Source organism: Enhydra lutris, unplaced genomic scaffold (assembly GCF_002288905.1).
Source record: "Enhydra lutris kenyoni isolate GAN:26980312 unplaced genomic scaffold, ASM228890v2 scaffoldscaffold3, whole genome shotgun sequence".
In the NCBI taxonomy this organism is placed as follows: domain Eukaryota; kingdom Metazoa; phylum Chordata; class Mammalia; order Carnivora; family Mustelidae; genus Enhydra; species Enhydra lutris.
In genome coordinates this window covers 46,318,396-46,332,393 of record NW_019154087.1, presented here as the reverse complement: position 1 = coordinate 46,332,393, position 13,998 = coordinate 46,318,396, and the positions used below count along the sequence as shown (strand labels likewise).

The window sequence follows — 13,998 nt, the reverse complement described above, 5'->3', positions numbered from 1 at the left end:
ATTTTTGAAAAAAGAATATATTTTTACAAATAAATCAGTACCTTTTAGTTTAATGTCAGAACTATATAAACTAGATAAAATTTTGTACTAACTTACCTAAATATAGTGGAGAATAATTCATTTTCATAAAACTTACAATGATCAGAAAGACTGTCCTCATACAAGCAATTCTCTGCCTTTCATACAGAAAAGGTTAAGATTAAATTGTTGAAATAGTGCATCTTTTCAGGAGCAAGCACGTAATATACACATACAATGATACACAGTATCTGTTACCTGCAACCCCACATCAAAATTAAGGTCTCAGTGCCTTCCATCCCCACATTTAAGTGTCTAAAACTTAACACCTTACTTATTCAATCATTCAACAAACACTGAAAGTCTTACCAGTTGCAAGTTATCCAAATACTGGGTGTGTGATAATGAGTATCACACCATATTCACCCATATGTCTATTGGGGAACACAGATAATTAAGTAAATATTACCATCAAACATGTTAACATATGAACTCAGCTGAGAAATCTGGAAATTTCACATTGCTATTTTTTTTCCGCTATAAGGAAAAACACTCACATTTTTGCAAAATAGAAACACAAGAAAAGATAAAATATGAGTCGTGATCATATTCAATTTGGCACTTGTTTTTGTGACATTGGATGGGACTTCACACAATAGGAACAAACTGTGATAAGCAACATTTCTCTTCTCTTTCTGTCACACATATACACCCCTTGCTAAGATATTTATAACTGACAGTGCAGCTTAATTAGGTACCAGGCCTTTCCAGGCATTGATCAGAATAGCTCCCTCACTGTTTCTGGTGACCCCAGAAGCTTTCCTCTTAACTCTGTTACTAGAAATCACTTGCTAAAACTCCCTCAGCATTTGGGCCCATTCTCAGTATTGTAATAAACAAAGACTGAACTCCTGGAAGAAACATCCAAGTATTCTTTTTAACTGGTTCTGACCTTATAAATTAAACAAGAAATGATAACATCCACCTTTTCTCCCTTTTGAATTAGTGAAGAACTACAAATCTGAAATTATGGGGAAAAGGACCTATTGTGTCAAACAAGTCTAAAGAATATTGTATGTAAAGAGAGTAGTGTCTACAGAGATTATATATTCAAACTTCTAAACTGAGAGAAACAAGAAGAAATAATATCCACCTTTTTATGAGTATAAAATCAGAAAACATTTCCGATAAAAAATCTGATGAAAGGTGAAAAGGACACTGAAATCTATACTCATGTGACCTCCTTTCACTATTTCAGGGCAAAGGACAAAAGTATCTGAAGAGAATGAAGGGATCTCATATACTGGTGAGTTAGAAAACTAGATTAAGTAATAAAGAGAAGAGCGTCCTTAAAATTTGCACTATTGGTTTTGCAGAGACTTCATATTTACATTAATAAATTATTCACCATAAGAGAAAAGCCTTACGAGGGTAAATCCTCCTGTCATTATAAAGAGCAGCAGTGACCCCTACTGCTCAAATAAGGCATCCCTGGGTGTCCACCAGGATAGAGATCCTATCTAGACCTTTCCTGGGTCCTAGATCTTTTCATGAATCCAAAGAAATTTATGGTTTGTTTTGAAAACAACACAAAACCCAGGTTCTGATATAAATATAAAATTTGCATTCAACATAGGTAATTCATAGATCCATGAACTACATAAGTGGGTCACTGAGCTCTATTTGTCTATATAAAACTTTAAGGTGGTTAATATAATTCTATAGATTCAACAGAGCTTTTTAAAAGAAGGATAATCTAGTGCAATTTACCTTAGCTATTATAATTTATTATGAGTCTGGGTTTATGAAACTTTTCCAGGATGATTAACATGTTAATAAGCCCAACTAGGCATTTATTATATTGCCATAGATATATCAGAATACTGTATACATTTCTATAATTTTATTGCCTTTTAAAATCATATTTTTTTTACTTCATAGGACAATTTTATTTTTAATTCGTTCCCACTATTCTGGCTCATTTTTTTTATATATAGATAATTTTTTAACCTATTTACCATAACCGTGAGATGTCTAGTACATCAAATTCCATAATAACCTTCTAACCTGAACTTTTTGATACATACACCTGTGTTTTTCTTTTGCATTTCTATAAAATCATATTTTTTTGTATAGTTATTACTACCTATGGGAAAGATACAGCTTACCAAGTATATATTTTTACAATTACGGAATTTCTTTGCAAGTTCTACCACCAGTGGCCACTGTTACAGAAGATTAATTCATAGACCAAACTCACACTCAAATTCAAAGATGATTGTATTTTCAAGTAGAAACATGACCTTAATGTTTGATTAATTAAAAATCAATGAATTTCTAATGAGATTATCAATTCATATTGCTATACTTTTGGTAAGATATTTTTCCCCTTTCAAAGAATGTGCTGTATGCTCTGGGTAGAAGATCAGTGGAACTGATTAGGTTAAGGAACAAGCAAGGCCAGTGAAATGTTTATCAAGTTTACAAGTGTCCATCTCCATCAATCTTTCTTTTTACATAGAAAAGTAATGGGGCAGGATTGACAGAAAACTGCATTTTACCTGAGTAAAAAAAACAATTTAAAATACCGACACTTAGGCACCAAGATATATATAAATAAAAATGGCTCAAGTCTGCAGTCGCGTCTTTCTTCCACCAGCTTTGAAAAGCTGTACCCTGTCATTGTTGACGCCACATTAATTACCAGACACCTATGAGACGGCCAAAAATTATGCAGTTTTGAGATATTAAAAAAAAAATATATGAAGCGTAAAATAAATTTGGGGGTTTGCTATATAATGCTAAAACAAAAATCTATGCAAACTTTCTCAAACTTTGCAATATTCGATAATATTCCCTCAACAAGTGTTAACTGGACAGGCCAAGTGGAATTGCTTTTAGGAGCTAAGGCTACAAAGGCGTCAAAATGCTTCCAGACAAGTTTGGCAAAGTAGCGGAATCAGGCGACGTAAATCACAGAGGTGAGCCCCAAAAGGACCATTTAAATTTTAGGGAGGACCGCGATTCGCTCGCTCCAGACCCTCCCTAGAACTGATTACTTAGGTTCGCTGAAAAAAAAAAAAAAGAGAGAGAGAGATTAAACTTCGGGAAATACAGCGCAAACAACCATATCGCTAAACCAAACTATTTAAGTCTTACAATAAGGCAGAAAACGTTATTTCAAGACTTCTACGGAGATGCGAGTGAGACCCTTAAGTTACGAGGTACTAAAATCCCCCTACCTCGGGGCCAAGGCCACGCCCCCGAACAAAAAGGCCCGCTTCTCGATCCCAGAAGGCCGTCGGGCGACCAGTACGCGTGCGCGGATTGCGTCACATCCGGCGCCAGGGCGGTCGATTCCGGAAGGGACTGCACAGTTGTGGCAGCGGTTTCTGTGTTGCGGATAAGCGTTTGTCTCTTGGAGCGGCGTGTTGTACGGCAGCATCATGGTCGAGGTAGAGTGGCACTTGGGCACTGAGGGGTCGTTCGCATCTGGAATGTGTTTCTTTGGCGGCTGACGTGGGAGAACGAGGGTGTTTGGCGTTTGGGGAGAGTAGAGCCTGCGAAGGGAGGCTCTCTGGCCGAGGCCGGGTAGTCTCTTCTTAAGCTTTTCTGGGATAGAGAGAGGCCGGATGGGAGCACTAGCTGGAAGTTACTCCCGGGCGAGAAGCCTGAGAGAATTTCTCAGTTCTTATTTGACCCTTGAAGTCGTCAGTGCTTCTGGATGCGTTGAATTCACCGTCTGCAGAATAGCGCCAATGGTTGTGTGTCCTAAAAGACTGGCAGCCCTCTCTGGTGTTAACTTTGTGCCTTCCTTCAGCTCTTCCCCAGGACAACCTGCCATTTTGAAGTTTTGCATCAGCTGTTCTGTTAGCCAGCCTTGTCCATCTTATCTCAGAAATATTTCTTGATTCTTGTCCATATCCACTGTCTTCACCTTAATTCAGACCAACATCATCTTTTGTCTGGACAAGTGCATTAGCTCCCTTCTGGTGTTGTTGCTTCCATTTTAGTTACACTCTCCCCCCTCCGCAGATTGATCTGTTTAAAAATGTAAGTTGATCATGGTTGTTTTTTTTTTTTTCTGCTTAAAATTCTTTTTTGGCCCCATGTTATTAGAGCAAAAGTGTAGACTATTGCAGAGATTAAAAAAAAAATTCTTAATCTGATGTGCACTTTGTCTACCTTTGGAACCTCATTTCAGCATCACAGTCCACCTTCCTACGGTGCATACACAGTTCTCTTGGAGCTCCTGCTTCATTGTTCTGTGTACATGGCATTTTCTCTCTGCCTGGATTGTTCTTGCCCCTACTATGCACAAGGCTACCTCTCTTCTTAACTAATACCTCAGAGAGATCTTTCATAACTATCCTAAGTTCTTTCTCTGCCCCAGCCCCTTGCTTGTTTCCTTCATAGCACTTATTAAAATGTGTTGCCTGTTTTTGTTTTCTCTTGAGCACTGGGACCATGGCTGCCTTTTCATCATTCTTTTGCTAACTTCTAGCACAGTACCTGCCAGACATAGTGGGAGCTCAGTAAATATTTACTGAATATATGACTAAGCTCAGGCATCCCTTATTGGTATACCTGGGGCTCTGGCCAATGAGGAGTTTCCTCTACTTCTCTGAACTTGACTCCTATAGCTTGCTACAAATAGCTGTAGTGAGTGGTACAGAGCTTTTTACATATTTAAACATGTAAAGTGTATAACTAATCTGACTTTAATTTAGGTTATGATATGTGTAATTTGTGGCTAGGTATGTGATTCTGTTCTTTCTTTCTAGGAGGTACAGAAACATTCTGTGCACACACTTGTGTTCAGGTCATTGAAGAGAACGCATGACATGTTTGTAGCTGATAATGGAAAACCTGTGCCTTTGGATGAAGAGAGGTAGATATTGTTCCTTTTCAGTTGCTAGAATATTTAAACTTCTGATGTTGGGGGAAGAGAGCAGGGAGAGGGGGACTTTTAAAGATTAGTGAGTGGTACTAACATAGGATATCTATTCAATAATGAATGGTGTTTGGGCATGATTTAAGCTGATTTAACTTTTTTTTGGCCTTGTCTTTCACAGTAAAAAACCCATTAATTAATTGCATTTATAAATACCCAGTAATTAGGACAGTCCCTTTTAGGTGTTATATTTTATAATCAATCACTTTGTATGTGCTTTCAGCTTCCCGCTGCTCTCAGAGCCTTGCTGAGCTGAAATTGTACCTGGCCAGTACCTCTACTCCCATCTTTTCTCGTTAGTATGATGAAGATTTTTGAGTGGTGGCATATTTTTGGTTCTACATCTCCAGCTCCAGTCTGGGATTGCATTATGTGCAGTGTTCCTCCTTTGTCCTTTACCCTTCTTTTAAACTATATTTAATTCCTAAGACAAGCATTTATATTTAATTTATAAAGTGAGCTACTCTTAAAATTAATATAGTAAGTGCATTTCTTTTAAAAAATATTGGACTAATTAAGTACTTTGATTAGTTCTAATTAATCTTTTTAGATACATCCAGTAAAGATTATGATAGAAGCTTTTACTATAGTTTTATATTTATACATTTGAAGGAAAGTATTTTGACTTTGAGGTTTTTACAAGGATATATTAGTTTCTATATATTTTTAAGTCAGACCCTTGATAATTTATCATCAAAGGTTTTATATTTATTGGTTAACAAAATAAAATGTTACTTAGACTTAATGGATGCTATGTGGTGGATTGTGAACAAAAGTGTGGAAATGCACTTCAAGCTTTTTAAAATACTATTTAATTTTAAAAACTTCATAGAATTTTTTTCTACATGATTAGGCAAACCTAGCTGTTTAAGTACTTGTGTTTCTTGGCTGAGTATATTTCCATGGGTTAATATATTTAAAGAACTCAGGGATACATTCTTATGTTCATAATTTTTAAATAGTCACAAACGGAAAATGGCAATCAAGCTGCGTAATGAGTATGGTCCTGTGTTGCATATGCCTACTTCAAAAGAAAATTTTAAAGAGAAATGTCCTCAGAATGCATCGGATTCATATGGTCATAAACAGTATCCTGCCAATCAAGGTGAGTGTGCGTTATCAAAAATATCAGGACTTTTATTTTAAAAATGGAAAAATGAAATGTTTTAGTGCCTGTCCCAAAAAGACTGATTAGAGCCGTATCCTATTGAACAACTATATTGGTATTATAATGGAAGTCTTGATTTCCTCATTGGAGTAGTGAGTGAGATTATTGGTTTGGTGGATTTTTTCTTATAGGAAATAAAAAAGTGGTAGAATAATAATAACAGAGATTCTTAGGATATAGAGAAGGTCGCAGTGGAGACTAAAGGAAAAATTTCTAACCCATGGGAAGACCATCTGTCTGTTTTTGCTATCATTCATAAAGGTGATATTAAGCACTGAAATTGCAGTGATTAAAGATAATCTAAGATTCCAGAGAAGTCATTTGCTTGGAAGAAAAACCAAAGTTGGTTGTTACTTGATGGGATGATCTCTCTATAAGCCACTATAATTATACAGCTTTTTTTTTTTAAGATTTTATTTATTTGACAGACACAGATCACAAGTAGGCAGAGAGAGAGAGAGAAGCAGGCTCCCTGTTGAGCAGAGAGCCTGATGCGGGGCTCGATCCCCGGACCCTGAGATCATGACCTGATCCGAAGGCAGAGGCCTTAACCCACTGAGCCACCCAGGTGCCCCTATACAGCTTTTTTAACATCATATTAGCAAATAGTCAAGGAAATTTCCTATGTACATGTTCCTCAGAAGTCAAAACAAAAATCAGTATATCTTGGTTCTGAACTTTGGGTTTAGTTGGGAAAATTCGAGCATTTTAGTTGTTAATTTACTATGCATTAAAAGAGATGATGCTTGTATATATGATAAATTTGCCACTGATGATGATGATGATTCCTCTTCCTTTTTTAAGGACAAGAAGTTGAATATTTGGTGACAGGTACACATCCATATCCACCAGGACCTGGTAAGTGAGCTCTTACATACTGGAAATATCTTACAGACATTTCCATGAATGAACCAGTAATGTGATTCTAATTGCCTATAAAATACAAGATAAGCTCAGTAGCCAGGCATCCAGGCATAGCTTTTTAGATGGTAGTTAACTAATACTCAGTTTCATATCATTTCATTCAGCAAACATTCTTAAACATCTAGATTTTTTTTCAGGTGCTATGCTAGGAATTCAAAGACAGTAAGATTGCTCTAGGCTAAAAGATGCTTATATGGAGGTTTAAACAGACATGTTATTATCACTAAACTTAAAAAAGTGATAGAAGTGTTAGTGTAGAAGCAGGTGTGATAGAATGTCCACTAGATATTTGTGTGTGTAGACAGCTGGCACATAAATGGAGTGGCTAGTATAATGGTATGGAGAACAAAAAGTTTCTAGTTCTAGGTTCTAGGTTCTAGTAATTTTAGAAGGTGGAATTACCATACTGGAAGTACAGGCAAATTGTTGCTTCTTGTTTAGTAATTTACATTTATTCTTGAAAACATTCTTTTAGTATTTGGGAACTGCTTAATTTTTATATCTGAAGGTAATGTCTCAAGATAATAGAAATTTAACTTTACTATCTTGGATATGTTAATACCAGGCTGCTTGTGGTTAAATCCAATTTGAGTTACCTGATTTTAAATTATATTTATTATAAAAAAAAAGAAATAAAAGATAAAACATCAGAGAAATTTTTGTAATAATCATCACCTGGAGATAATCACATGTTTTCTTCCAGTATTTTATTTTAAACCCCTGTAAGTGAAATCAAAGATAGCTACTAAAAGGAATTGATTTTTTTTTTTTTTAAACAGGGGTTGCTTTGACAGCAGATACTAAGATCCAGAGAATGCCAAGTGAATCAGCTGCACAGTCCTTAGCTGTGGCATTACCTTCTTCTCAGACCAGGTATGAAGTATTATGCTTACAATTATACAGATTTTGAAAGCATAATTCTGTGTTTACATTTTTTCTCATTTTAAGATTTCTTTATAATTATGTGTTATATGACATTTTCCTTTTTCATTGCTTACAAAATTTGAAGAGTTGGTTCTGCACAACACATGACTGAAGACAATTACTTAGAATATGACATTTCTTTTGCCTCAGGGTTGATGCGAATCGTAATGCACCTGCTGGAGGTGAATACCGACATCCAGGGGCTTCTGACCGTTCACAGCCTGCAGGGATGACTCCAGTAAGTTTTTCTGTGTCAAATCACGCTGCGGATTTCCAACTTTTGGAACTTGTTGCCTTATTTCCTTTTATCCCAAGAGTTTTAGATTAAATATTAAGTAAATAAAAAATTTCCTTGCTTCTCATTAGATAACAGCTGACTGAGCCAGTTAATATTTCATAGCCCTAAAATTTAAGTTGCTAATGATTTTGCATATCATTTAGAATTTAAAACTCAAATTCTGTGTCTGTTGCACATTGTATCTAATACTTAAAGTTGATATAGTGTGATGTTACTCTTTGTTGTCCACTATTAAAAATACAAGGAATGCTATTCTGAAATGTGTATTAGTATGTGTTAGATAGGAAAATCTCTCTTTTTTTAAACTCTTAAGTTGGTTTATACAATTTGAGTTGAGTGCTGTTAGTAATGTAATATTCATAGGCTGTGCAGGTAGTATCTTATAAATGAATATTTAGAAGTACAGAAGTTTATCTATTTGTAAGTTAAATGGCAGCTAATGTTACTGGTGAAAGTAATTATAAAAAGAATAACTGAAAATATCTAGTTTATTTTATCAGGCTGTCACTTGAGTAACTGCAGGCTAAATGAATGAATTTGTGGTCTTTCCACCACATTTCTTCTTTTGCCTCCATTCATAGATCTCTGCCCAGGCTTTCTGTCTCCTAAGGAGGAGGTAATATAAGCTTCTTGATGGTAGGAACTTATGGACTTAAGTATTTTTTGGGTGGATGGTTGGAATGTTAATAGTAGTTGGTACATCACCTAGAATACCTTTTAAAATATTAGTTAAACTTCTCAAAGGCAAGGGAAACAAAGGCAAAAATGAGCTATTGGGACATCATTAAGATAAAAAGCTTTTTTTTTTTTTTTTAAAGATTTTATTTATTTATTTGACAAACAGAGATCACAATTAGGCAGAGAGGCAGGTAGAGAGAGAGGAGGAAGCAGGCTCCCTGCTACGCAGAGAGCCCGATACAGGACTCGATCCCAGGACCCTGGGATCATGACCTGAGCCGAAGGCAGAGGCTTTAACCCACTGAGCCACCCAGGTGCCCCGATAAAAAGCTTTGGACAGCAAAGGAAATAGTTGACAAAACCAAAAGACAATCTACAAAATGGAAGAAGATATTTGCAAAAGTTTTATCAGATAAAGGGTTAGGATCCAAGATCTATAAAGAACATATCAAACTCAACACCCAAAAAACAATCCAGTCAAAAAAATGGTCAGAAGACGTCAATGGACATTTCTTCAAAGAAGACATACAAATCGCCAATAGACCCATGAAAAAATGCTTAATGTCACTCGGCAGCAGGGAAATACAAATCAAAACCACAATGAGATACCACTTCATGCCAGTCAGAATGGCTAAGATAAACCACTCAGGAAACAACAAATGTTGGAGAGCATGTGGAAAAAGAGGAACCCTCTTACATTGTTGGTGGGAATGTAGGCTGGTGCAGCCACTCTGGAAAACAGTATGGAGATTCCTCAGAAGGTTGAAAATAGAGCTACCTATGACCCAGCATTTGCAATACTAGGTATTTGCCCCTAAGATACAATGTAGTAATCCAAAGGGGCACCTGCACCCCAGTGTTTATAGCAGCAATGTCCATAGTAGCCAAACTCTGGAAGAGCCCAGATGTCCATCAACAGATGAATGGATGAAGAAGAGTGGTATATATACAGTGGAATATTACTCAGCCATCAAAAAAAGTGAAATCTTGCCATTTGCAATGACATGGATGGAGCTAGAGAGTATTATACTAAGAGAAATAAGTCAGAGAAAGTTACCTAATTTTATTCGTGGAATTTAAGAAACAGAAGAACATTGAGGAAGGGAGGGAAAAATAAAACAAGATGAAATCAGAGAGGCAAACATAGGAGACTCTTAACCATAGGAAACAAACTGAGGGTTGTTGGAGGAGAGGGGGAGTGGGGTTAATTGAGTGATGGGCATTAAGGGGGACACGTGATGTAATCAGCACTGGGTGTTATATACAATTGATAAATCACTGAACTCTACCTCTGAAACTAATAATACACTGTATGTTAATTAATTGAATTTATATTAAAAAAATACTACTTAAATGTTTTTTTTGGAAAATAAATAGTTTCTCCTTTTGCTATAAAGCCCATAATGTGAAAATACAACAATGAAAAGCAGTGACATTAATCCACTTACAATTACTCAAATAATAATAGAAGCTTACACAGAGCATTTAGAGTAGTTAACACTATTTTCATAGTAACTGTTTGAGGTAGGCACTGTTATTTCCATGTTACAAAGCAGGCACAGAGGTTATATAATTTTTACTTAAAGCCAGTCAGCTAGTAATTAGCAGAGCAGGGTTTATGAACCCACACACAGTGATATGTGCTCTTAAGTCTAATGTTGTGCCTCTGAGATTTTTTAATTGATACGTAAAATTAACATATGGAAAATATAGTTCTGAATCAAAGTCTCAGTTATGCCAACATTTTCTATTTATGCCATATTTTAATTGTCTTTTCCTCTTCAATTAAGAGAAAAAAAAACTCATAAATCCCCTTTCTGAATTTTTCTTCTTTGAATGAATGTGAAATATTAGGTATGATATCTTTAACGATAGTGTAATCTGTTCTATATCTAGGCCGTTATGGAGGCTGGCAATGCCAAGAACTCTGCACTGATGGCTAAAAAAGCCCCCACAATGCCGAAACCCCAGTGGCACCCACCGTGGAAACTCTACAGGGTGAGTGAATACGTATATTACTCCACTGTAGGAATGATTATTGCTTTCCATTTACTAAGAGCTCAGGAATAGAATATGGAAGAAAAGGAGTGAATATGAGAACTGATAAAGTGATCTGAGATGGGATGTGGGAAGGGTTTTAGGCATAATCTTAAAAGACATCTTAGAAGGAGACTTCTTTAAGTAAAAGCCATGCACATATTTCCTGTAAAATAGAGTGTAAAATGTTGACAAAACTATTAAGACGTGGAGAACAGATGAAATAAATTTTCTAAGCGTTTGAAGTATTTAATGTGAAGGCCAGGAGGAAGAACAACATATGATGATATTTCTTTGATTATTCTATTGATTATCTTTTCAGTTGTAGTAAATTTAAATGATTCAAGGGTCACCTGGGTGGCTCAGTTGTTAAGCTCTGCCTTTGGCTCAGGTCAGGGTCCCGTGGTCCTGGGATTGAGCCCCACATTGAGTTCCCTACTCAACTGGGAACCTGCTTTTCCCTCTCCCTGCCTGCTGCTCCCCCTGTTTGGGCTCTCTCTCTCTGGCAAATAACTAAAATCTTTAAAAAAAAATGATTCAAAATGTACTAGATCTGAAATGAAACATATATAGTAGGAAAACCATAGCTACACAAAATATATACGTTGAATTTTAGTTCTCTAGTTACATACTAAAATAGACTTTCTTTTGGTGTACATACCAAGTAAATTTTAAGAGACGTATAAATTTGGGTAATCACTGCCACAGTCAGTGTATAGAAGTTCCAACACACAAAAAACAGTCCTGCGCTATTATTTTATAGTGATACCATTCTGTACCCCTGGCAACTGTTCATCTGTTACCCATACTATAGTGGTGTTTTCTCAATTTTGTTATATAATGGAATTACACAGTATGTACCTTTTGAGACTGACTTCCTTCTTTCCTTCAGCTTAATGCCTTTGAGAATCCGCCAAATTGTGGCATGTATTAATATATTCCTCTTTATTGCTGAGTGGTATTCCATTGTATAGCTATGTCATAGTTCGTGTGTATCTGTTTACTGATTGAAGGTAATTTAGTATTTATAATTCTAAAATCTAATTGTTAAATAATTGTATAATGTATTTGAAGATACAAGGAGGGGCTGTTCAAACTTGACTTATGTGTCATGAGTTGATATTGAATAAACTTTAACTTAACGTCTAATGAGTCTCTCCATTCTACGTTTTGTTTTATACAGGTGATTAGTGGGCATCTTGGCTGGGTTCGCTGTATTGCTGTAGAACCTGGAAATCAGTGGTTTGTAACTGGATCTGCTGACAGAACTATAAAGGTAATAGGAAGAAAAAGAATTTATGACTTTGTATTTGCTACATAAATTTAATCGTTTATTGTTATTGGAATTGCTGTTGGAGTTCCTCTGATTTCTTAGACCTGAGTATGGAGTAAAATTTATTATCTTTATCAGTTCAGTGTTTCAAGTATGTTTGGAAAGTGGTATTTAAATAACGGGTTTTTTTCCAAACAGTACATACTCTCTATCTACCACTAATACCTTGATATTTAACGTTTTTTCAACTCTGGTTATAGAATTCAGGCATGCTTATATATAAAAAGTGTGGAAAATACAGAAACGTATTAAAGAACACAGACCCATACATAATCCAACACTGTCAGATAATCTGAACAAGTTTCTTTTTAAGTATTTATTTCTGTGCCTATGTGTCATTACATTTTCTTCTGAGCTTTTTTATATGTGTATAAATATGTATCTTTGAAAATTCATGATGGGGGCGCCTGGGATGCTTAGTCAGTTAAGCGACTGACTCTTGGTTTCAGCTTAGGTCCTGATCTCAGGGTTGTGAGGTCAGGCCCCACGTCAGGCTCTGCACTCGGCATAGAATCTGCTTGAGACTCTCTCTCTTCCCTTTCCTCCACCCACCCTTCCTCTGTATGCACACGCTCTCTCTCAAATATTAAAAAAATACATTAAAAAAAATCACAATTGATATGTAATTTTGTACTCTGCTTTTTTTCTCCTTAGTATATCAGAGGCATATTTTTCTATAAAAGTGAACATTTTTTTAAGTGGTTTCATGATATATCATTTAGATAATCTATACTCTTCCTGTTGTTAGACATCAAAGTTTTTAGTGTCTTGACTTTCACTATCACAAGTACTGCTGTAATTTTTGTGCATAAAGTTTTTTGCTGTATTTTAAGTTATTTTGTTATGATAGATTCCCAGAAATGGAATTAATGGGTGAAACATTTTTGAAGTTGATACCCAAAGTACAAATTACTTTCCAAAATGGGTGAATTGTTACTTGCAATGTATGAGAGGATCCTTTTCAACACACTGTGTGTCTTTAAAAATACCTACTAACATGTTAAACAGAAGTGGTTATCTAATCTTTTAAAAACTGTCCATAAAAAATTTCTAGTGGGGTTGAACTTTTGATACCCAATAAAGCTGTTCTTAAGGCTTTCAGCATGTATATATTTTTTAATTGAGGTGTAATTGATGTACAATATTATGTTAGTTTTGGGTGTCCAACATAATGATACTATATTTGTGTATATTGTGAAATCACTGCAACAAATCTAGTTAACATCTGTCACCATACATAGTTACAGAACTTTTTTTCCTTATAGTGGGAACTTTTAAGATCTACTCTTTTAACAACTTTTAAATATGCAGTGCAGTATTATTAACAATAATTGCCAGGCTGAACATTATATCCCCATGACTTACCTATTTTATAACTGGAAGTTTGTACATTTGACTCTTTACCCATTTCACCCACTCCCCACCCTCATCACTGGCAACCACTAATCTGTTCTCTGTATCTGTGAGCTGGTTTTTTTTTTTGTTTGTTTTTAGAGTTCACATATCAGTGAAATCACATATTTGTTTTTCTTGGTCTGACTTACTTCACATAGCATAACACACTTGAGGTTCATCCATATTGTAAATGGCAAGATTTCATTCTTTTTCATGCCTGAATGATCGTACACTGTGTGTGTGTGTGTGTGTGTGTGTGTGTGTGTGTG

General features: G+C 35.7%; 1 protein-coding gene across 3 annotated transcripts in view; it reads left to right on the top strand.

The window, feature by feature from the left end:
* Positions 1 to 3,365: 3,365 nt before the first annotated feature.
* LOC111154062 (pleiotropic regulator 1) overlaps positions 3,366 to 13,998 on the top strand; it is a 16,872-nt gene continuing 6,239 nt past the window's right edge. The window contains exons 1-9 of one of the 3 annotated variants that reach the window (XM_022513432.1): positions 3,367 to 3,473; positions 4,803 to 4,909; positions 5,196 to 5,267; positions 5,935 to 6,077; positions 6,945 to 6,998; positions 7,844 to 7,937; positions 8,139 to 8,226; positions 10,861 to 10,962; positions 12,185 to 12,277. In XM_022513432.1, coding sequence (XP_022369140.1) covers positions 5,948 to 6,077; positions 6,945 to 6,998; positions 7,844 to 7,937; positions 8,139 to 8,226; positions 10,861 to 10,962; positions 12,185 to 12,277 — 561 coding nt within the window. In that variant the 5' untranslated portion in view covers positions 3,367 to 3,473; positions 4,803 to 4,909; positions 5,196 to 5,267; positions 5,935 to 5,947. Of the gene's footprint in view, positions 3,474 to 4,802; positions 4,910 to 5,195; positions 5,268 to 5,934; positions 6,078 to 6,944; positions 6,999 to 7,843; positions 7,938 to 8,138; positions 8,227 to 10,860; positions 10,963 to 12,184; positions 12,278 to 13,998 lie in introns of all 3 variants that reach the window. The other 2 variants (XM_022513425.1, XM_022513420.1) reach the window with 2 other exon arrangements.